The sequence below is a fragment of the Oryzias latipes genome, chromosome 4 (assembly GCF_002234675.1).
Source record: "Oryzias latipes chromosome 4, ASM223467v1".
NCBI lineage: Eukaryota > Metazoa > Chordata > Actinopteri > Beloniformes > Adrianichthyidae > Oryzias > Oryzias latipes.
Window position 1 is genome coordinate 27,747,823 of NC_019862.2, and position 22,949 is coordinate 27,770,771.

The window sequence follows — 22,949 nt, forward strand, 5'->3', positions numbered from 1 at the left end:
CAAAAACTTGCGATTTGAAGCCTTCTCTCGAACGCACACCGTAGCTTAGCACTCTACCCCGCCCATAAACAGAAGCTACGAGTCCGGCTGTTCTACTTAAAGAGATGGTTCACTCGCACAGAGCGGTCGGCCAGTTCTGTTCGTGCTCCAAACCCTGCTGTGGAACGCCACACCGTCTACGCATTACGTAAAAACAGCGGAGCAGTGACCCACCACTGGAATTAATTATTTATATGCACCGCAATCAGATCAACAATCGGCATAATCCATCTATCTCAATCAGAAGGAAATTCTGATCTGAATGAGTCTGATCGGGGCAGAGTATTCCAAACTGTGTGATTACATGACACATTTTTATTCTGATAAAGCGTTTATTCCGAATACTTTTGTCCATGTAACTGCAATATCATTATTATAATTATAATAATATTATTTCAAAGAAACAAACAATAGTTGGTGAAAACATGCAAAAAAAGGTACAGCAGAAAAGATAACAGTAAAACACAAAGTTATATCATCAGATGAGAGACATCTTTGGCTTTTGCTGAGCTGCAATAGTATGAAAATGACTGGTTTGGGCATAGCTGCACGGCTGGTAAATGAAACAGATTATGAAACGCGAAGCAGAACGGCACTGCTCTTTACTTTACATGAGAGCAGAAACACATAAAATTGTAACTCCAGATTACTAGCCAGCTGTCTGACAATGGAAGGGTCAGTGAAATTGCTCACTGGACAGTACTATTCCTCCTACTTTCAATTGTTACTAAAGTTCATTTGGTATAAGACTAAAAAACGCTATGAACACAAACTGGATCCTTAAATAATCTGTACAGACTTTTCTCAGGACCGGAGCACAAATGAGGTGGGATGATGAGGGTGTTGTAACGTCTTTGGCTCAGAGGTTTTGTGGTCTAACTCACAAAAGGTTCCTGTGCACCAGTCAAACGTCACTTACGCCAACTTAGCACTAAGACATCTGCTGGGAATACAGGAAAAGAAGCTGATTTCTGCTCTGTGCAAGACCGAGACCTCAGTTTTGCCACTCGCATCTAAAGACATAGCAGACTGGTTTATGAGGTTTTTGCCTCTGCATTCAAGCATCTGTAAAAGCTTTTTAGAGGCATACTCAGAAATGCATAAATGGATCAAATTACCGCTCTGGAGTTGTTTTTCGTGAGGAATAAATATTATTTAAAAGCTCAAAAAGTTGATTTTGCATGATATAGGCCCTTGAAGCTTCTGCAAGAAATTCTTTCAAGCCCTAAAGCCACAAAATAAACTTAGTGTCATGTGGGCGTTATCTGAACTCATCTAAAGCGTTCATAGCCACAGTGTTGGAAGGAGAAAAAAACAAACAGCTGGTCGTACCAATGAAAGTCGCTGAAGTAACCTTTGGTCTGTTAACTAAACTAAAACTAAACTAAAAGAAGCACAAGCATTTTTGCTGTTGTGCAACACTATACACAGCATATTTATTTTCCAACACAATATGAAACTATATCATCATCAGTATTTCTGCTCGAGTTCTCCTACCATGAAGCCAGCAGCTCTCTACTGCAACGATGGCTATAAATCTGCGAGAACATCTACAGATGGAGTTTTTTAAGGCTAACATTTCCTTCAGGCGAGACATGGTAAATGTTAATGTGTCAGAAAGGATGGGGTTTTTAGCAGAAGATGGATTTGCCTTTCAGCTGACTCATACTGAAACTATATGTAATAATGCCTCATGGAGGATCTGCTTTGCTGTCTTTGGTGCTTTATAGGAGCCTCTGAGCACCACAGGGAACATCTGAGGGAGTTCTACAAATACAGCGTTTTTGATTCCTAGCAGGACTTGTATAATAGAACCATGCTGGAAAGGCCATGAATAAATAAATAATAAAAGGAAAAATATAACAAAGTTTTTTTTTAAAGTTTGAAATAAGAGAAGGATGCAGGTAAACTCAGAAACGAGCTATCCTCGTTTCATAGACAACAAGCTCAGTGATGCGTGCAGACAGACAGCAATATGATGGATGAACTCCTTAATGTCATTCAGAAGGTTCAGTTTTACATTTATCCTAGAATTTTTTGGAATGCACTGTGGAGACAAAAATAGATTGTTTAACCTGAAGTGAAATTTCATGAGTTAATATTTGTATGGTGACGATATTTTATTGTGGACATAAACTCTAAAAGAAATGATAGGACGAAAAAAATGCAATAAATATCCTAAAGAAAGTGAGATGTAGTACAAGAGTTTTAACCGCCCCACCCCTTCCCCCATGCCCAAGACCAAATTTATTACCACACCCTGTGCACCCACTATCTATTATGGTCCTGTTCCCTCTTTAATAAGCACACATTCAGTGTCACATGAACAGGCAGACGGCTGGATCTAAATGCAGCAAGTTTATTAGCTCGGCTAAAAGTCCACAAAGCTAAATCAGGGTCTGGCAGGCATGAGTCAATGATGGACATAAGAGCGTCAGAGAAGAGACAGTGTAGTTAGATACCCATATACACAAATACTATACAAATAGATGCATAAGCCTGCGCTCATTTCACATCATCCCTTTGCTTAGAACCTGTCTCACTACCCTACCAGTGCAAAAAAAAAAGATTACTGGTACAAGCTTTTTTTAAACAGCATTTTTTTCGTCTGTTTCTGACTCACCACAATTTGAGTAAAGAAATACAGTTTTCAATTTTCATTGGAGTGGGTCTCTAAGTTCCAGTCACCAAGCCTGGTCTCCAACATTTTTGGGTCTTACACCACCGGTTCTTTACACTTGCAACCAGAGCTGTGCGTTTTCCTTTTTACTGATGCAGATACGTATAGATTACATAGGATCTTTGCAATATTACATACATGTGAGGCAGCCATTCCTGCTCAAAATCAAGCTGCATTTGCATGTGCTATATGTTGTGGTACTCAGAACAGGATTTCCCTCTTCATCAGCATCATCAACAAATATCAGTATTGAGAGTAAAAACCATGATGTGCAATGACAGCTGAAGCCCTCTCTTTTATTTGGGACCAGATATCTCATCGCAACAGTGCAGCTATTTTTATCTGTCTGCCAAATCAAAGATGGTTTTGATAAAAGCTGGAGCAGATACCGTCCTATCAACCGTCTCAGAGGTGGATCATTTTTAACACACACTTGAGCACAGTGGAGAGGGAACTTTTCTAGATGTATTTGATCACTCATGCCTGAGGAAGAGATGTATTTCATGTGTCCCATCTGTACACCAGGAGCCATTAACCCAGACAGTCTGATACCATCGCCTGAGGGGGGGCAGAATGCTTTCACACTGAACCGCTGTGCAGACACAAACTGTCAAGTTGAAATTAGAGGTTGACTTTTAGCCTATTAAGCAAACAGATAGTATGTTGGAATTTACAAAGCAGATTTTTCTTTCCAATCATAATCTTTAAAGTGCAAAATTAAGCCTATGTTTTAGCACAACAAAGTATTGTGAAGTGCAAATCTGGAGTATTTAGGAGTCCACAAGCACTGCTTCATATATAAGATTTGAACATCCCATAGAAAAAAAACAAGGAGTTCATGCAAATGCCAAGAAATGTAGTGATCAACATAAACTACGAAAAAAAATAAAAGGATCCCACAGACCTCAGTTAAGAACTGCAAATCCATTTGTGGCATAATTAAAATGACGGATGGATATGAATGTCGACTGACTCAGCAGCTTTCTGCCTTACTTGAGAGCATGTTAATAAAAGCAAGTTTTCAGATATTTTTTTTTTTGGGGGGCAGGAACAGATCCCTTACAAATCAACATTATTTATATTTAAAAAATCGATTATTTTTTGTTTAACCCTTGTGCTATCTTAGATGACCCCACCCTTCCATTGACGTGTTCTCCCTACCATGACAAAGGTGGATAAAGGTGGAAAGATTTCATGTAATCCATGGACACCAGTGAAGATCACAAATCATTGAAGAAAAAAGGTTCAGAGCACTGTCTAGTGGGTCTAGATGACCCAACTCCCAACGTTAAAGTGCCTAGGATAGCACAAGGGTTAAGCATGCATAACTTTAACTTTGATGAAAAAGAGACTGCTCAGCTATTTCTGATTGTTTGATCAAGCCTCACTGTAAAATGATTTTGATCTATGTCAGATGTGTCCATGAGGTTAACCAAACCTCATGAATGTGGGATCTTTATATACCAAACATTGTGCAGTTCAGGTCTAATAAGTGGTTTCTGTTTGTAAACTGGAAAATCATGAAGGGGAGGATTTAAACAGTTCAGATTCCTCAAAACTAAAATGTAACCAAAGTGTTTCTTGTTAGAGATGACCTGTAACATTTATGATTATACTTGAGGAACTTCCTCAAGTACGTTGTAGAAAGAAACCTAAAAGCGTTTTGAGTTGTTATATCTGCCACAGCATGCAATATTTTTTAAATCTATTTTTATTTGTCTAGATTTTTATTTTAAAATGCATATTTTTAAGAAAAACCTGAAAAATTCAGGGAGTTTAAAATCATTTATGTGACTAATTTATTTTTTAATTATTTTAATCCTGGGAATTTGTTAAACTTCTTGCTTCTTGTTTGTATTTATTTGGGTCTCGCTACTGATTTTATATTTTTTAACATTCTGAAGCACTTTTGAGTCGCTCTCTGAGAAAAGTGCTATATGAATAAAGATTCACTTACTTACTTACTTGCTTGGACCAATAGTCTGGTCAATTTTAGCCTTGGCTAAACTGAGAAGGCCATTTTTGTGCTCTAACTGTCTGATTGTCATCTGATTGAACTTAGTGGTGAAGTCCTGCTATTTGAACCCCTTCCTCTATGGTAAAGCAACTCAGAGTTAAGTTTCATTAAAATGGTTTATTGACGGAAGCAATGAAGGCAGGAAATGTAGTTGGAGAAGATGTTTTATGTTGGAAATGTCAATAATCTGCACCATTTTCTGGAGACTTGTAGTGCACCAAAAGGTCAGATGATACGTTAAAAAATCTGGCCTTTTTTTGCGATCTCTTCATAGATTTGTAGGTTCAAAGATCCATAGGCAAATTGCAAATTCAAATGAGCAACAACAGGGTTAATCTTTTTAAGCCTCATGCACTGTGATTATATAGCAATGAACAGTATAAAACACATTATTGGAACAGGTGATAGATCTTGCTCTGTTTTTACAGTAGAAGCTTCAGTTTGAATAAAGTCACCTGTTCCTACTGTTTGAATCCACATGAGGCTGAAAGTCTTCTTGAATTTACCTCAGTCTTAAATAATCCCGTTTGTCACTGGAGCCTGAACATGTCAACGCGACTTGATGCTGCATGTTCCGAGCAGCTTTGGAGTCTTTAATCCATTTGAAGTGGAAACTATTGTTACATTTTACACTGGAGTTAGAAGAAAAGGAAAATAGTGACTTTTTTTTTAAATTAACTAAATGTGATGCTTAAATGATTATTCTCACTCAGACCATCTTAAAAGTTTTATAAGTTGCATCTTGTTTGTTGAAGGATAAAAATGTCTTCCAGCCTCTCCGTTTCTGCACTGTGCAGAGAAGCATTAAAACGCTCCTCGGGTGGATTCCATCACCCAGGACAGCATGTCAGGGACTATTTTCTCTCAGACCGTGATTGAGCATCAAACTCTATCAGCACTTAAGTCCATGGATACATGGCACACATTTACTATCAAACCACTGACAGTCTGGATCTTCTCTAAATATTTATTTTTTACTATTTTTTTGCTCTAAAAAGACAGCTCACCTTTAGCCCACAACAGGCTGCGAGGCCAAAGATTTCACCCCAAAAAACAGAGATGCTTTCATCTGTTTTTTTTATTGGACAACTTTACAACTAAGATGGGACAGAGAAGCCTCTGTTTGTATAGGAAACCATAGACTGAACCTACCATATTAACTTCTGAAACCATGTCTATGCTCGCCACGTCTATACTCATCCCAACAGCAACTGGTGGACCTGGAAGTAAACAATATTCAGGAGAAACATGGACATCTTAGTCAGAAAAACAGTTAGAGAAGTTAGAAAAATGTGAATGCATGAGACATACCTCCAAAGTCTGGCCGCAGACGGATGTCATAACCTTTCAAGAGTTTGTCCACAGTTTCTTTGACGAAGGACATGTTCCCTGGCTCATTGACACTGAAAAACAGAGCAGCAGAAGCTGTGAGTGTCTGAAAACACAAACCCGGACCACTGCTGGCTTTTTACGCGCTCACCTCAGCGCGCAGCGCATCACAGCCAGGAGCAGCGGCAGTGTGGCAGCCGTGCGCAGCCATGCTGCTGCTTCCCGCATGTCTGCACTGCACTGTCCAGACTCATGAGAACAAAATGAAGGAGCGACTCGACCTTTAGCTACAAGAGGTGAGGCTTTCCCCTCATGATCAGCCACTCATGCAGGTTCAGCCTGCGCTGACGCGCTCCAGAGGTGGCGTGGCTGTGATGCTGCGTAACGCCCATTCTCTGAATGCGCTGACAAGATGCAGGCGGATGCAGAGCCTCAAGTGAGTCAGAACGGTAGAAGCTACAGGAGATCTGGACAAAAGACTGTTTGTGTGGAGAAGCAGTGGCGCACAGCGCATGCGAGGGAAATCAGTTAAGGAAGAAAACCACCTGAAGTGTTGATCCACTATCATCCATCTTTGCTTTCTATACAATTTTTAAAATATTGACAAAAAACAGTGAAAATGTGATGTTATGCTCAGAGTTGGCATTACTCTTTATTTCTGACAGAGAAACTGATACAAACTCAGGACTAAAAATTAATGGTTAATTGCTGCCAATCTATCCATATGCTCTCCAAACATTTCATCTAAGTAAAATAGTTTACTTCTTCAATTTATCCGCATGTAAGGCAATGGCTCTGTTGTGCTTTTCTGTTAAGTGTTTTACTCTTTAGCACAAGGGCCCTTTTTTAGATAGTTTACTTTCTGTGAGCAAAATGAAGTCATAAAAAAGCGGTTGGACTGTGATATAATGGTGTGAACATAAAGCCATATTTTCCATGTTGCCATTAGGGTTATTTCAAACTACGTTTAGAGACAAGTTCCCTATTTTAATCAGAGTCCAATGTGGATCGCTAACATGGTCATAGCAATGAGACCTTTAAAAAGTTAACGCGTTTAAAGTCCCGCTCCGATCATCTTTTGATCTATTGTAAAAATGTTCCTGGTGGTCTTGTAATTATGATTATGCCGATTTTAGTCAAAATCAAAAACCCTTTATTGTTTTCTAGGACATAATTACAGAGCGGCAGGAGCTCATTAAGATTCCCCTCTGTGGGTGGGATTGTTGGCACAGAAGTAAGCCTCCACTGATATGCCATTATTTCTTTGTGTACATTCTCTCTTGATATCTGATGACAGCCCCTAACAATCTCAAGCTAACTTAAGTGTAGCAACAAAAATATATATTAAATAAATGTGTCAACAGTACAAAATAACTCGGATATATGTTCATTGTGGCCAAAAAGCAGAAGAGTTTTGATGAGACATACAGTGGGACAAAAAAGTATTTATTCAGCCAACAACTGTGTGAGTTCTCCCACTTAAATGATGACAGATGCCTGTCATTTTCATCATACGTAAACCTCAACTATGAGAGATAAAATGGAAAAAAATCCAGAAAATCACATTGTCTGATTTTTAAGGAATATATTTGCAAATTTTGGTGGAAACGAAGTATTTGGTCAATATCAAAAGTTCAACTCAATACTTTGTTAAATACCCTTTGTTGGCAATGACAGCAGTCAAAGTTTTTTTTGTAAGTCTTTACAAGGTTTTCACAAACTGTTGCTGGCATTTTGGCCCATTCCTCCATGCAGATCTCCTCTAAAGCAGTGATGTTTTGGGGCTGTCGCTGGGCAACACGGACTTTCAACTCCCTCCAAAAATGTTCTATGGGGTTGAGATCTGGAGACAGGCCAGACCTCTCCAGGACCTTGAAATGCTTCACAAGAAGACACTCCTTTGTTACCTGGTCAGTGTGTTTGGGATTGCTGTTGTGCTGAAAGACCCAGCCATGTTTCATCTTCAATGTCCTTGCTGATGGAAGGAGGTTTTACTCAAAATCTGACGATACATGGCCCCATTCAATCATTCTTTCTTTTATACGGGTCAGTCGTCCTGGTCCTTTGTTTGGTGTTCTCCCAATCCTCTTCTGGATCATCCAAATGCTCTAATGTTAGACGGGCCTGCACATGTTCTGGCTGTAGCAGGAAGACACGTCTGGCACTGCAGGATTTGAGTCCCTGGTGTCTTAGTGTGTTACTGATGGTAGCCTTTGTTACTTTGGTCCCAGCTCTCTGCAGGTCATTCACTAGGTGCCCCCGTGTGGTTCTGGGATTTTTGCTCACTGTTCTTGTGATCGTTTTGACCTCACAGAGTAAAATGAAAATGAATGTTTAGAAATCTACTGAACAAAAAAAGTGCTTTGGGTGCATCCAGGTGCACCTATGAGACCTGGTGCAACCCACTGCAGCTTTTTCAGAGGATGGTGGCTGATGTTTTACACACTCTCAGAATTGTTCTAAGGCAAAAAGACACCAGATATGACTGGAATTCAAATTTTATGAGCTGGTTGAGAAAAGGGGGTAATTAGAGACAATGGAGAAGTTATTCCTGTGTTTCCTCAGAATGAGCTCTAGGTTCATTGTTGGTCTTTTTGCTGTGCAGCACAAACTCAATACCGCTGCAGGGATGATTTGGCTCTTCCACACAAACTTCTCCTGTTTCTTTTCATGCTCGATAACAGTTTTTTTTCCCTGTTTTGGAGTGAAAATGTTGCAGCCTTTTTGTAAACTGGCTCACAATAAGCAGCACTTGGAGTTTTAGCCTTACCTTGTATCATAAATGGCGTAGAGCTTTTTATTCCCATCAACAGCATTCCTGCAAAAAGCACAAAAGCAAGCATTACAAAGGAACTGTGCTGACTTGGACAATAAGCGTTTTCCCAGCAGGAAATTGCTGGACATTGGACATTGTTGGACATTTCTCTCAGATGCCGTTTTAACTGCACTAAACCAAAAGTAAAGACGTCTCACATCATTTCTAGGATGTTAAAGTTCGTAAACCGTAGCAGTTTCTGCATTTTTCCTTTGATGGGTAATGTTTGGTTTGGTTAAACTCGTTATTCATCAATTCTTCTTTTATATTCATGCTGAATGTACATTTGCTTTTCTTTAAATTTCATAATCAGTCAGGTCTACATGCCTTCCTCCACCCATTCTCTGTCTCTTTCTGCATTTGGATCACATGAACAATTTTACATTCTCCACCAGCATCTACTGGCTGGTGGAATTTCCTCCCTAACAACTAAAAAAACTATACAGTGCAGGACTATCTAGTAGTGCCCTGGATTTTAAAAGCTTTTCCAGCACCATGCTCACTACTTTGTTTCATTTTTACATGACAAACATGACGTCACCGATTTCATGAAGTAAAAATCTAATAAATATGAACATTTTACAAAGACTGGTGATGAATCCATTGGGCTTTGATGATGAAAACTTGGATGGTTTATACAAAAATCGTACATTTTATTTAAATGAAAAGTCATCCAAACACAATGCATTGTGGTCAATATTTGCCAATCTAGTGAGCATTGATGCATACTGGTTTGTCATGCTCATACAACGAACCAAGCCTCTTTTTTTTACTGTTGATCATACTGTAGCTTCAATGTGAGTCTGTCACCTCATCAAGTCATTCTGGGTGAGGTCACTGAGTGATGTGAGCTGCTGAAATGCACAAACCAAAACCACAACAACCAGACAATTCAAGTCCCACTCACTCTGATCATTTTTTGATCTATTGTAAAAGCATTCCCCAGTAGTCTTTTAATTGTAATTATGCCATGTTTAGCCAAAAAAAAATGTTGTTTTCTAGGACAAATTTTTTTGCAGAGCGCCAGGAGTTTATTGGAAATTTGCCTCTGATATGTGGGCAGGAATGTTGGTGCAGAGTAACTCTGCCCCCACTTCCCGTATTTGATCTGAATTTGATCTGTTTACACTCTCTCCCACTACAGCTTACAGCCTTTCGCAACCCCAACATTAACAGTGCAACCAAAATGGCAAGCAATATCAGATGTATCCAGCCGTACAGTTTAGAGCCAGATAACAGCCAGATGAGGAAGACAAAGACGTACATGGATCCATTTGTTTGCAAGGAGATGCATCAGAATGGAGCGGAGCAGAGAGCTTGTGGCCCGCCCTGCGTATTTTCTAGGTTTTTAATAACATCATTTTTTTCGTTGGCTCCTGATTTAAAACAAATTGAAAACAAAAGTGTTCAGAAGTGCCATTTTGATTTTAATTTTCTTCATGATTGTCCTCCATCATCAGAAAAAGTCCACAAGTGAAAAAACCCAAAAACCCAATTTACCCTCAGAATCATTGGGATGATTTATCATAAAAAGCAAAGGTTTTTGGTGGTGGACAGAAGATGAGCGCTCCTTGGATCTCTAATGTATGACTTAGATCCAACAGAAAACTTTATGCAGACGACATTTTTTTTTTCTTCTTACGTTTGGCCAAGAAAAAGTTGGAAAAACGTTTCCTGCTTTTTCCAACTGGAAGATTTTTTTTAAATTATTATTACAAAACCACAGTCAACTTTTCTTTAGAACCATTTTAATAAAAAGGTAAACTCGGCTCGTCTTTTATTCCTTTCTTTCTCCCTCCCTCTCTCCATCTCCGGCTGCCCGCCCATCCTCCTGGATGCGTGCGCGCGCGGTGCTCCCTCGTCCTGCAGCCCCACATTTCCTCTGCCTCTGCTGTTGGACACAGAATTGGATTTCTTGCTAAGCCTGCCGGGTGTTCCTCCGAGACCCGCTAACGATGATCAGTCAGCAGAAGTGTTGGGAGGCCGTTCTTTCTCCGCTGCCAATCTTTTAATCGCTCTGGAAAAACGCCTCGCTCGCGCTCGAAATGACTCTTCTGTTTTAATCTTCCGCCTCTTTCTCCAAAATGCAATCAATATGCGCGCGTGTGGGCGGCGTTTTCCCTGGGATTTAACGCCAAAGACGCAACGACGAGCCAGCGCAATCTGCGCGTGAGAGATCTTCGGAGAAGTTTGACTGTGCATCTTCTTCTTGGGCGGTAAGATGCGGCTGTGCGGCGCATCAGATGCTGCTGATGCTGCTGATGGAAGAAGCGGGCAGGGATGGAGTGCGTGAGTGAAGGCGCTGCAGCCTCCACGCAGACACGCGGGCGGTTGGAGAGCTGCGGTGCGGGGAGCGCGTGTATGAGAATTGTGGATGGAGTTATGGCGCTTTCACAACAGCCAGAAGTATTTCACAATTTATTTAGCTCGGATCTCCGTCTGCTCAGAAGTGAGGCTCTTCTTTACGCACGTGGGCATGCCCTTTCCTAATGCGCTTGAACGCGCAGGAGCCATTTATAGATTGCGCATGGAAGTGTTAGAAAGTGCTTTGCTTTGCATCAGAGAGTGCGTAACTGCGTTTTGTTGTAAAAGTATAGAGTTTGTGTTCGCAGGGATGGGCGATGGAATGCGCTGCAGCTCCGCAATGACACGTCTGTGGCTCTCCGCTCTGCTTTTTACCGCCACCTACCGGCTGAGGTGAGTCACTGCCTTCTGTAATGTCATCACTTTCAGGGGACATTTAGGCTCATTTGCTCTACTAACTCTGTCTTTAATATTTTATGGTTTCCAGTTCGTTTATTTGAGTTGGCCACTTTTTGAAAATAACCTTTTGAATAAATAATTACTTTGAAGCTGTTTTAACAAGGAACTATCATGGAATGGAAGGATAAAACAGCAACTTACATTAAGGATCCATCAGTGTAGTATGATACAAGATAAAAGCTTAAGCAAGGGACAAACAGTCTCCTTTTTAACATGCTCACCATTTGACCAAAAGTAAAAAAAAAGGTAATGGAAATAAACACTTAAAAGGACCTTAAAAGAGCTATTTTTAAAGATAACCTTAAAAATTGTAAATGGAAATATGTCTCTTTGGTGGAAAATATAAGATATTTGCACTTTAGAATACACTAGAAATGTTTTCAGCAGATAAAGCGTTAACCCATTGACTCTGAATGATGCAAACATGCGTCAAAAGGGCCTTTGCTCCAAAATAACCGTAATTTATCATTTACTTGAAATCAAAAACATTACAGAATTAGTTTTCATAACTGGAAATTAATACAGGCCTTAAGAGGTTAAATCTGTTTGCACAAAAATGTCTTTTTTCCCCCTGCAGCATCTCCCAGGAGGTAACTGGTACTCCCAAAGAGGCAGAATTAAACGACAACATCACCATCTTCACCCGCATCCTGGATGGACTTCTGGATGGATACGACAACAGACTTCGCCCTGGACTGGGTGGTACGCTCACCGAATTCACCCCACCCCTCTGTTACTCTGACCCAATCTAAGGGAGAGTTGGGGCGCCCCTTTTTTTTTTAGAGTGCACTTGACAGCTCCATACTTAGCAGAAGGAAAAATGAGTTGGGTGAAAAATTGAAACCACCCCTAATGTTCCCTCTGCTCCTCCCAGACTAAGAGAAATATCTGTGGTGAGCGAAGGCCCGCTCTATAGATCTGTTAAAAGTAGATTTAATGTCACACATATCCTCTGTGAAGCACAGAGAACCTTAAACTGGATCAGTTCTGCAGATTAAAGGCATGGTTCCATTTCCATTTCTATTTTATTGGTGCTGGGAGATTAAGTTTTATTTTACAGTTAGGATTAAGATCCCAAGTGTTTGTTATATTTTTATTTAACAACAAAAACATATTTTATTTTTTTACCGTAACACATAAGAACCCATGTTGACATCAGTGTAACAGAAAAATAGTGGATTCTGTAGTCCACATCATTTAATTTTTTAATTTTGAAAGAAAAATGGGGCTTAGTTCTTATGGGTTAATGTGATTTGAATTTTTTTGTTAAAGAAGATCAAATGATTATGTAAAAAATTCAAAGTTTAGTCTTTTTTTTCAGTTTCTGAATTAGTTTATAAAATTGTGCTTTTGTTTTTGTTTTTTTACAGAGAAAGTGACAGAGATTAAAACCAACATCTTCGTCACAAGTTTTGGTCCAGTCTCTGACACAGAAATGGTAACAAACTGTTTTCCTTTTTTGATTTCCTTTGTTTGGTCAAAACAATTTTTATTAAAAAAATAACTTTGCAGACTTACTCAGGGGAAAAATAAAAATGCTTGCACTGGGAAAAAAATAATTTTCCAAACAAGTTAAAATTACAAAAAAACAAGACGCTTTCCAATGTTTGAATAGAAAAAATCTGTCAATAGAACTAGTAGAATTTGTCTTTAAGTCATGAGCTTTTTTTATGAGAATATAAAAATGTAAATGTATGTCAATTAACTATTGGAAGTACTAATTCAGAAAACAAGTGTGTTTGCACAAACAAGTAAGTATATGTGCACAGTTATGTCTTATTTATGAGCTAAAACAGTCGAACGATCCTTTTTTCTAGACCATTATTATCTCAGTACTACAATTACACAGCTTGAGATACACTTTGTTTTAATAAATATGCATACATTGGTCAAAGGAGTCTAATAAAACGTTGAAGTTGCCTCAAATCAAGTATATTTGTTTATTGTAACAAAACCGCCCACACAAGTTTTATCACAGATAAAACTTTAAAAAAAAAGAAGATAACTATAAAGATATTGCTTTGTGTTTTTCCAAGATCAAATTTATTGCCCCAAAACATTTTCCTGAAGAGATAGTTAGTTTTGTCTTATATCAAGTGTGATGAGATATCTAAATTAAAAACAAAAAGATTTTGTGTGTTTGCAAAGTGTGTCATTGAATAACTTTCACTGAGTACACTTGTGTAAAAACACAAGATTGCAGGTTCGATTCCCGCCTTGCCCTATGTGTCAAAGCGTCCTTGTGCAAGACACTGAATCCCACCTTGCTTCTGGTGGAAGGTTGGCGCCAGCGTGTGAAGTTGTGTGTGTGTGTGTGTAAGTGAATGGGTTTGTGACCGTAAAGCGCTTTGGGCCTTCGAGGAAGGTAGAAAAGCGCTATACAAGTGTACACCATTCACCATATTCTCCCTGTGCATGCGTGAGTTTTCTCTGGGGACTCCGGCTTTCTCCCACCGTCCAAAAACACACTTTATAGGTTAATCAGTTACTCTTACGTGTCCTTAGGATTGCATGTGTGGGAGTGATAGTGTGGCCATGCAACAGACTGGCGACCTGTCTAGGGTGTACCCCGCCTTTGCCCAACAGTAGCCGGGACAGGCTCCAGCATCATGTGACCCTAAAAGGAATACGAAAATGGATGGATGCCTATGGAACCCTTCTACTTTGCAAATTTGTGCATTGTCTTTCAGTTTTTCCTGTTAGTGTTCAGCGCCACCATGTGGACATATGAGTCATAGGTCCTGGAAAAGTAATTAGTGGATACTTTATTGCTTTTTAGATTGCATTTCTGCAATGAAACATCAGGATTCATGCCGCTTAAACAGAATGAGTTGCTGTACTGTTCATTAAAAAGGAACATTAATGAAATGAAACATATTAATCCTAGAGTGACTTCCTGTCAAACAACTAGAGTGAATTCATTTGAGATGTTTCTCTGCAGGAATACACCATTGATGTGTTTTTCCGTCAAAGCTGGAAGGATGAGCGGCTGTGCTTTAAAGGCCCCATGGAAATGCTGCCTCTAAATAACCTCTTGGCCAGTAACATCTGGACCCCTGACACCTTCTTCCTCAACGGGAAGAAGTCCATCGCTCACAACATGACCACGCCGAACAAGCTGCTGCGCCTCAAAGATGACGGGACCCTCCTGTACACCATGAGGTGAGCTGTGCTCCTGACACCGGCTGAATGTTCTGAGCTGGAGGAGGACAAACGTTTTCTAAAGGAATGTGACTTACAAAGACAAAGTCAAGAAAATAAGTCCACCTCCATGTTTTATACATAGAGATTTATTTATGGTGCTCGTCTGCACAGATGCATCACAAACAAACACCTCAGAGAAATTCCTGTTATTAAGTCACATCTTTGCTCTTGTTGGATACAAGGCCGGACATAGACATGGGTAAGAGGGGGACAGTGTCCCCTAAATGCATTGACTAGCTCCACCCCCAAATGTGATGACTGGCAAAAATCCACAATTAACTAAAGAAATGAAAATTGTACACAGAAAAGAAATCAAATCAAAGAAATTATACCAAAAATATGTAGTTTTTTAAATAAATAAAAAAGAGTGACAGATGGACAATAAAAAGATGAAAGATAATTGCAGCCTCAACAGGGCACAAACCGGTGTCCTGCTTGTGCCGGTCCCAAGCCCAAGATGCAAAGGGTGGGGTCAGGAAGCTCATTCGACATAAAACTTATACCACATGTCAAGCACATCAAAGGGGAAAAAAAATAGATAAATAGATAGATAAACCGACGATAACATGGTTTTCTATCCATTTTGATAGAATATTCTACCTGCATCCCATAGTGAGGCTGGGTAAATCCGTGCCTGGTTGGATGTTTAATCAGTTTTTTTTTGTTACCGATTAACAAGAAAAAGGGATCTTTGTGAAAAACTGCCTCAAAATAGATTACAGAAAACATCATGAAGATTTTCTTTTTTAGTGTGTATTGTATTAAAAAAATGGTTTAAAAGACTTGTTATGAAAACCCAGACTGTGTATGTCTGATAATGGATGCTTTAATGGAGCCATCTCATTTACAGCTACTTCAACTTAAGTCTTCGTTTCATCAACACAATCAATGCTCCAAATCAAATAATAAGGAAGGAAGTTTGAGCAAGTTTGAGAATGAAAATGGCTGCAAGTCAGAAACAATTATTGATCCACATCGTTTGAAACTGCAACAAACGTGATGCATTTGCTATTGCAAAAAAGCTAGCAGAAATGAGTTCTAAATGGCCCATTAACGTGTACGTGTTCTGGGAAAAAGGCTATTAGAGGAACATTTTCTTCATACACTGCTCCCCTCTCCTCAATGGCTCGGAGAATAAGGAGTTGAAGCCTGCAGAGCTGTAGCTGGGCTACCACGCACAAGTAAAAGCAGAGTTGTGTGCAGCCCTGTCTACATCATTGAGAAACTCACAAAGTACCTGAGTGAGTACACGAATGACAGCATTTGTCATTGCGCACACAAGCTGATGATGTTCCTGCTTGAATCTGTTCACTCCAACCCATGATTTATTCAGGGTCCGAGTTGTTTATTTGACTAATGAAAGCGAGTGGAAGGCGCTCCACCTTTTCTCTGGAAACGTTTGTCTATCTAACCTTTTCTAACATTTTTTTTTACACCCTGATGCGCTTTAGTGATGATGCACCTTTGGTATTTCATCTATTTCATGTAAGGAAATAGTGCTTGTGTTCAGCGGTAGCAGTGAGTCACAGCATTCATGGAATCAATACATTTGCTTCTGTAGCTCAAGATAATAACTTACTGCAGGTCATAATTAAATTCCCCTTATCTGTCTTTTTTCTTTAACATCTTCAGTGTAAAGTTGTGACTGTACGGTGTGACTGTTTATCATTAAAATGCTGCAGCCAAACACTCTGCTTTAAAGCCGTGTTTTTCAACCTTCTTTGAGTCAAGGCACACTTTATCCTTGACAAAAATCCCGCGGCACACCAGCATCCAAAAATTAAAAAAGGAGAAACTCTATAGTCTGTATTGATGAACAGTCCCTCCACAAGGTTCTTCTAAAAGATGTGAAAAAGTTAAGTTTGTTTTCAGTAATAATTTTCAACTAAATTATTTGACATTTTACCCTGTTAGTTTTTTTTACCCTTCAGTTTATTAAGATGCAATTTTATTTAACCCCACAAAAAAACAAACAAATATATTCTTTCTAAATTGTGATTTATTGATTTTTTAATATTTTTTTTCAATGTCGGTGCAAAGGCAACTGTAATTTTTGAACAATTAGATGATCACAATATATTTGATAAATTTTACACAAAAAGACAACCAGCCACATATTTATTTTTTCTGCAGCTACACAAAAAGTGAACATGTTGCACTTTTCTTAGTTTTTCTTTTGTCTTAATCAAAGATGAAGTCTTTGAAAACTTTAACAAAAATATTGTATTTCTTTTAATTTAGTTTGATTGTGTCTGTTGGCCACTTCACATTAATCCTGTTTCTTAAATGTTGTTATTACTTCTTCTTAAATTTAACATATGAAAAGACGAGCTTTAGCTGGTATTTTTGTTGGGATTGAGTGAAAGTGAAAACTTTAACCACTTCTGATTGGTCAGACAGATGACGTATGATTAAGCCTCCAAGAATGATTGGTGGAGACAGTTAAAGGGGCGGACTTTTCCGAAAATAGAGCTGAAGCTGCGGCTAAATCGTGGTACCGTCATTCTTATCAAAATGTCTTTAATAGAATCAAACAAACACTAAAAAAAAGTATTTTATGATCTTTCATATTTCTAACTACTCAGTGTTTTATCAGGCCCTGTTTGAATGAACACAGAGCTGAAATCCTGGAGATGGTAAATGTTTTTACATCAGTGAAAATGGGTAATTTCCCATGTCACACCTGATCTCCTGCGGCACCACACTGGTTGAAAAATACTGCTTTAAAGGGACGCATTCTTTAGGATCAAGACATAGTACAAATAGAATTGTATCATCTAAGATTTTGTTGGACCACGAATGACTTTAAATTGGAATGCCTCATACTTCTCTAAGCCGGCAGTTTGAGAATCATGATATGACCTCACATGACACTACCTCGTCAGGGATCCACAGAAGCTGCCTGAACAGTTCTGTCCAGTTGCATTCCATGAGAACCATAGTTTTTGAAAGCTATGGACACACCGGGCATGTGACGCCTGTTCAAGATCACGCTAAACGCATTTAGCACATGGTATTCAAACTGGACGAGACTGGGAGCCGGTTTAGCTGGGAGCCGGTTTAGCTCGTGCTGGTTTGCGGCGCCTTCCGTCCGTGAAACCTGGGTTCAACTCCGGGCTGCTCCATGTTCCCTTCTCTACTTCTGTGCCGGTCCCAAGCCCGGTTGCTTTGAGAGGGTTGCGTCAGGAAGGGCATCCGGCGTAAAATATTGCCAAGTTTACCATGCGACTCGTTCACTGTGGCGACCCCTGATGGGATAAAGCCAAAAGAGTAACAACAACATTCAAACTGGACGAGCAGGGAGGCGCTTCTTCTGTTTTTTGTACTGTTTACCAGCGCATGTCCACCATCTACAGCTCTATTCCGATATATGAAAGACTTGGTGTCAGAAAATTCCAGCTAGGCACAAACTGCAAATATTAAGTTCTCCTCCACGAACAATTTACAAATGTTTGTATAATGTACAAACCCAAGTCCCTGATTGGTCAAAGTTCAACCTGGTTTAACTGTCAACATGCATTCAGTGGACGTTTGGTACACAGAGCCTGAAAACGGTCGTAGAAACTCGCATAGGGATGTGTTAACGTGAGAGTTCTGAATGCGTAAGCCCCAAACAAACGCATTTACACACATTTACATTGACTTTTCATTGGAAGTGGCCACTTAAACGCACGTTACTGAGGGCGGTGTGAACATAACTTAAGAGTCAATACAATGATAACCAGAATTAGGTGCTTTCCACCAATGAGAAGCAGCAATGACAGGCATCCTTCTGTACTGTAAATCCATGCTCCTTTTCCTCTCAGGTCTCCTTTTATCGTGCTCGGTAGTGTGCACCAGATGACATTTCATTTGTTACTTACGTAACCTGTAAAAATATTTTTAAGAAGAATTTTGGGACACCATACATTTTCCATTTGCTTGAGTAGATCTATATTGACAAAACACAATTCTTACTAAGCTAGAAAAGGCTAATCTGTTTAGTTACTTGTATTTAATTGGTAACATTTGTTCATTTAAGTTACAGAAGAAAAAATAACAGTATAGGTATGAAGGAATAGTTAAATTCAAAGATAATTATGAACATCTGCCGAAAAAGTCAGCCTTGGCTGAAAACCACAATGTAAAAAACAGAGGAAAGCCGCTGTGGTGGATGTGGCAGGGCCAAGTGATGGAAACATCAAGAAGAAGGAGCATGAAAAACTGAGGAAGTAACTGGAGAAAGCCTGGAAAGTGAAGGTGACAGTGGTGCCTGTGGTTATTGGAGCACTCGGGGCAGTAACCCCCAAGCTGGAGGAGTGGCTACAACAGATACCTGGAAAGACCTCAGACCTCTCAGTCCAGAAAAGCGCAGTGCTAGGAACGGCTAAGATACTGCAGGACCCTCAAGCTCCCAGGCCTCTGGTAGAGGACCTGAGCTTAGAGGAGAAATGTAAAAAAAATGTAATATGCTGTTTTTCAATAAAAAATGAGGGGCATCATTTGCCCTTTAATATGCTGAATTACCTGTTCAGTGGCTGCAGTGAAGCTTATTTTGGAATTTGCCAATATAACATAGTGTAAGTCACTGTGATCCTTAGCCAGGGTACCTTGACCTCTGTTCTAAATCAGTCTAACCCTAACCCAGCACTGTATTCTGAGGATTATTGAAGCTTTAATATTTAAACAGGACTTTTTCTTATGCATAAAAAGAGTCAGATGCTTTTTATTGCTTTCACTGGAGCTGTGTGATATCCGAAAAGGAAATAAATCTTCAGCTGTGTTTCGTCATTATTGCAATGGAGCTTCAAAGAAACAACGTGAAGATTTTAGACTGAGTAGCTGTAGTTGTTTCAGCTGGGCCAGCAGAGGGCAGAATTACACAAGGCTGTGAGCTGTGCAAGCCTTCTTTTGAACAAGAAGCTCCTTAGGTTTCTAAAAAAGTATTGCTTCTACCTGAAACAGGTAGAAGCTCCTGCATCTATTCTCTTTTTTCTTTTTTTTTTAACCAAATAACAATAAGATCATTTCAGCAAACACAAACACAAGTAAAGATGTTATTTCCCTTATGACTTCATTCTTTTGTCCTATTTTTAACACAGCTAATTGTAACGGGGTGATTCTTTTTTCCTACCTTTACAATTTGGTTTTTTAAATCTTTTTTGTTTTATTGATCCTGGTTGTGCAACCTAAAACTCCAAGGGCCCTTGAATGGCTCATGGTAAATCTGGTGATGAGTCACAGGTGTGTGTGATCAAGGTGGGTTGGAGTTTTGATCCTTTAAAAAGGATGAACAGCTGGACTTGGGGCGGGGAAAAAAAGGCGCACCACAGCTGCACAAGTAGTGTTGGAATACCAGCGATGGGAGCCACACGTGTGGTGTTTTGGAGCACCAGGACGGAGGCTGCACGTGTGGTGTTTTGCAGCAGCAGCAGCAGCAGCAGCAGCGGTTGTGGTGCTTGAAGCATGCCAGCCCAGGAATTGGACATTGTAGAGTCTGGGCTCGGCCACATGACCAGGGACAGCAAAGTGGAACCAGTGGACCATGGAACTGGAAAGTGGAGAGGGGACGCGACGAACAACAGCAGAGGGGTGTGGTTGCGACCCACCCCTCTTTCAGATAAATGGGGTTTGGACTGCATGCTCCTCTAAGCATCCTGGAGCATTTGAACTGCTGGAGGCTGGACACTATAGGACTGGACACAATAAACATTTTGAAAAACTTGCATCTGGTTGTTCAGCTCCTTACACAGAGTCTGATCCACTAGAATCTACCTGTGTCACATTTGGCGTTGTCGGCAGGATCAGATTACTGTGTAAGGCGGAACCCAGGTCATATGGTAAAGTTTAACATACTTTCAAAATGATGATTGCTTTTATTGCCTGTTCGCCTTGGATCCTGAGATACAGCAGGTTGGATTGTGAACACGAATATTGGGTTTGGGAAGAACTGAAGGACCTGATGCCATTTGTGGGGGGCAACCGGTGCAACAGGAAACAGGTGTCATACCAGGAGGGTCTGAGCCAGCTGTAGCATCCCAAGTATGAAGCATCCGGAAGAAACCGTCCCTGCTTGGCAGAGAAGGCACCCCTAATCTGAGCCCGGAAGAGCCATGTTTACTGCCAACACAGTGGAACCTGTGAAGCCTGCCTAATAGGCCACAGGCCTCAGTGGACTGAGGTAACATGAGGTGCGGTAGATGGGTGTAATTGTCCCGCAGCCATTCATGAATATGGGCCAATTTTTGGATACCTCCTCCAGTGGTCTGGGGTGTGGGTGAATAAGGCAAGGTTCCTAGGCAGTTGGGTTTCTCCTCTGAGCTGGAATTGTGATTCCCCTTTCAGTGGTCTGAAGTGTGGGTTTCAAATTCGAACCAGCCAGACAACCGAGTGGTTTGGGGTCACCTTCTAAACTATAAGAGGCTGTAGGGGTGCTGCTAACATGTCAATGGCCAATCAGAGTTGAAGGGATTTTTGATTCTCCCGTGGCCTGGAGTGTGGGTTACAAATTAAATGATGTGGCAGAAGGATTGTCAGCTAAACCCAAAGACGAAGCAGACTCCATAGTTGCAACCAACCATGAATTTGGGAACATGGCAAGAAAGGTGTTAACAGTTGTCCATCAGATGAAGGTTGGATGCCTTGGTGACAAATTCCTGTGTAATGGCAGGGACTGCCAATATTTTACTGTGGGGGGATGTAACGGGGTGATTCTTTTTTCCTACCTTTACAATTTGGTTTTTTAAATCTTTTTTGTTTTATTGATCCTGGTTGTGCAACCTAAAACTCCAAGGGCCCTTGAATGGCTCATGGTAAATCTGGTGATGAGTCACAGGTGTGTGTGATCAAGGTGGGTTGGAGTTTTGATCCTTTAAAAAGGATGAACAGCTGGACTTGGGGCGGGGAAAAAAAGGCGCACCACAGCTGCACAAGTAGTGTTGGAATACCAGCGATGGGAGCCACACGTGTGGTGTTTTGGAGCACCAGGACGGAGGCTGCACGTGTGGTGTTTTGCAGCAGCAGCAGCAGCAGCAGCAGCAGCAGCGGTTGTGGTGCTTGAAGCATGCCAGCCCAGGAATTGGACATTGTAGAGTCTGGGCTCGGCCACATGACCAGGGACAGCAAAGTGGAACCAGTGGACCATGGAACTGGAAAGTGGAGAGGGGACGCGACGAACAACAGCAGAGGGGTGTGGTTGCGACCCACCCCTCTTTCAGATAAATGGGGTTTGGACTGCATGCTCCTCTAAGCATCCTGGAGCATTTGGACTGCTGGAGGCTGGACACTATAGGACTGGACACAATAAACATTTTGAAAAACTTGCATCTGGTTGTTCAGCTCCTTACACAGAGTCTGATCCACTAGAATCTACCTGTGTCACATAATCAAATTTTTGTACTTATCACTAAAAATTACGTCTCAACTTTCTCTTTCAGGCTCACAATCTCAGCAGAATGTCCCATGCAGCTGGAAGACTTTCCTATGGATGCTCATGCGTGTCCCCTAAAATTTGGAAGCTGTGAGTAGATATATTTACATGCATGAACACTCATTTGGGCTGCCAACCTTGTTGGGCTGCAAGTTTCACCAAAAACTGAGGAAAATGGTAGATATTTTTGGCGATACTTCAGTCTTTATTCATGCAGAGGGAATAGAGACAGGTGTATCCTGGGTTTGACAGGCCGTGTCCCTCAGGTGAAAGAGCTGTTGTAGTGGCGGTGCAGGAGATGACCGTCTAGATTCTGACACGCTGCTCCTTATTAAGCCATTAATCAACATGTCAGAGTTTCTCCACGGCCCGAAACAGATATGCACACCAACTGTGCAAAAGATGACCTCTAAAAGTCCATGCACATGAACCACTAAACTTCTAAGCCAGAGAGTTCCTGCAAGGAAAAGTACCCAGGAGCTTCTGGCATGTGAGCTCAGCAAGATTAGCATTTAAGGTGTTCCCTGCTGCTGACGAAGACCCAGGGTGACGGAGCCATGCTCACACAGATCCTCTCCCACGTCTAATATGGTCATCTGTGCCCCCAGCTGAGACGAGGGGGACAGGGATAATCAGGGCAGGTAGCTCAAGCTCCTCACACAGGAATCTCATTGTAAGGCCAAAGGGACAAAGA

At 40.6% G+C, this 22,949-nt stretch overlaps 2 protein-coding genes across 8 annotated transcripts in view; one reads left to right on the forward strand and one right to left on the reverse strand.

The window, feature by feature from the left end:
• The window catches only part of gabrb3 (gamma-aminobutyric acid type A receptor beta3 subunit), a 55,228-nt gene that overhangs the window by 18,736 nt on the left and 13,543 nt on the right, over positions 1-22,949 (reverse strand). For 4 of the 6 annotated variants that reach the window (XM_023954489.1, XM_023954490.1, XM_023954488.1 and 1 more), the window contains 3 exons: positions 8,836-8,883; positions 6,048-6,139; positions 5,889-5,956 (listed from right to left, as the gene is read on the reverse strand). In XM_023954489.1, coding sequence (XP_023810257.1) covers positions 5,889-5,956; positions 6,048-6,139; positions 8,836-8,883 — 208 coding nt within the window. Of the gene's footprint in view, positions 1-5,888; positions 5,957-6,047; positions 6,140-6,216; positions 6,569-8,835; positions 8,884-22,949 lie in introns of those variants that run through there. The other 2 variants (XM_023954493.1, XM_023954491.1) reach the window with 1 other exon arrangement.
• The window catches only part of gabra5 (gamma-aminobutyric acid type A receptor alpha5 subunit), a 36,598-nt gene continuing 24,346 nt past the window's right edge, over positions 10,698-22,949 (forward strand). The window contains exons 1-6 of one of the 2 annotated variants that reach the window (XM_011474418.3): positions 10,698-11,096; positions 11,493-11,577; positions 12,221-12,345; positions 13,014-13,081; positions 14,585-14,805; positions 22,263-22,345. In XM_011474418.3, coding sequence (XP_011472720.1) covers positions 11,495-11,577; positions 12,221-12,345; positions 13,014-13,081; positions 14,585-14,805; positions 22,263-22,345 — 580 coding nt within the window. In that variant the 5' untranslated portion in view covers positions 10,698-11,096; positions 11,493-11,494. The other variant, XM_020702651.2, reaches the window with a different exon arrangement.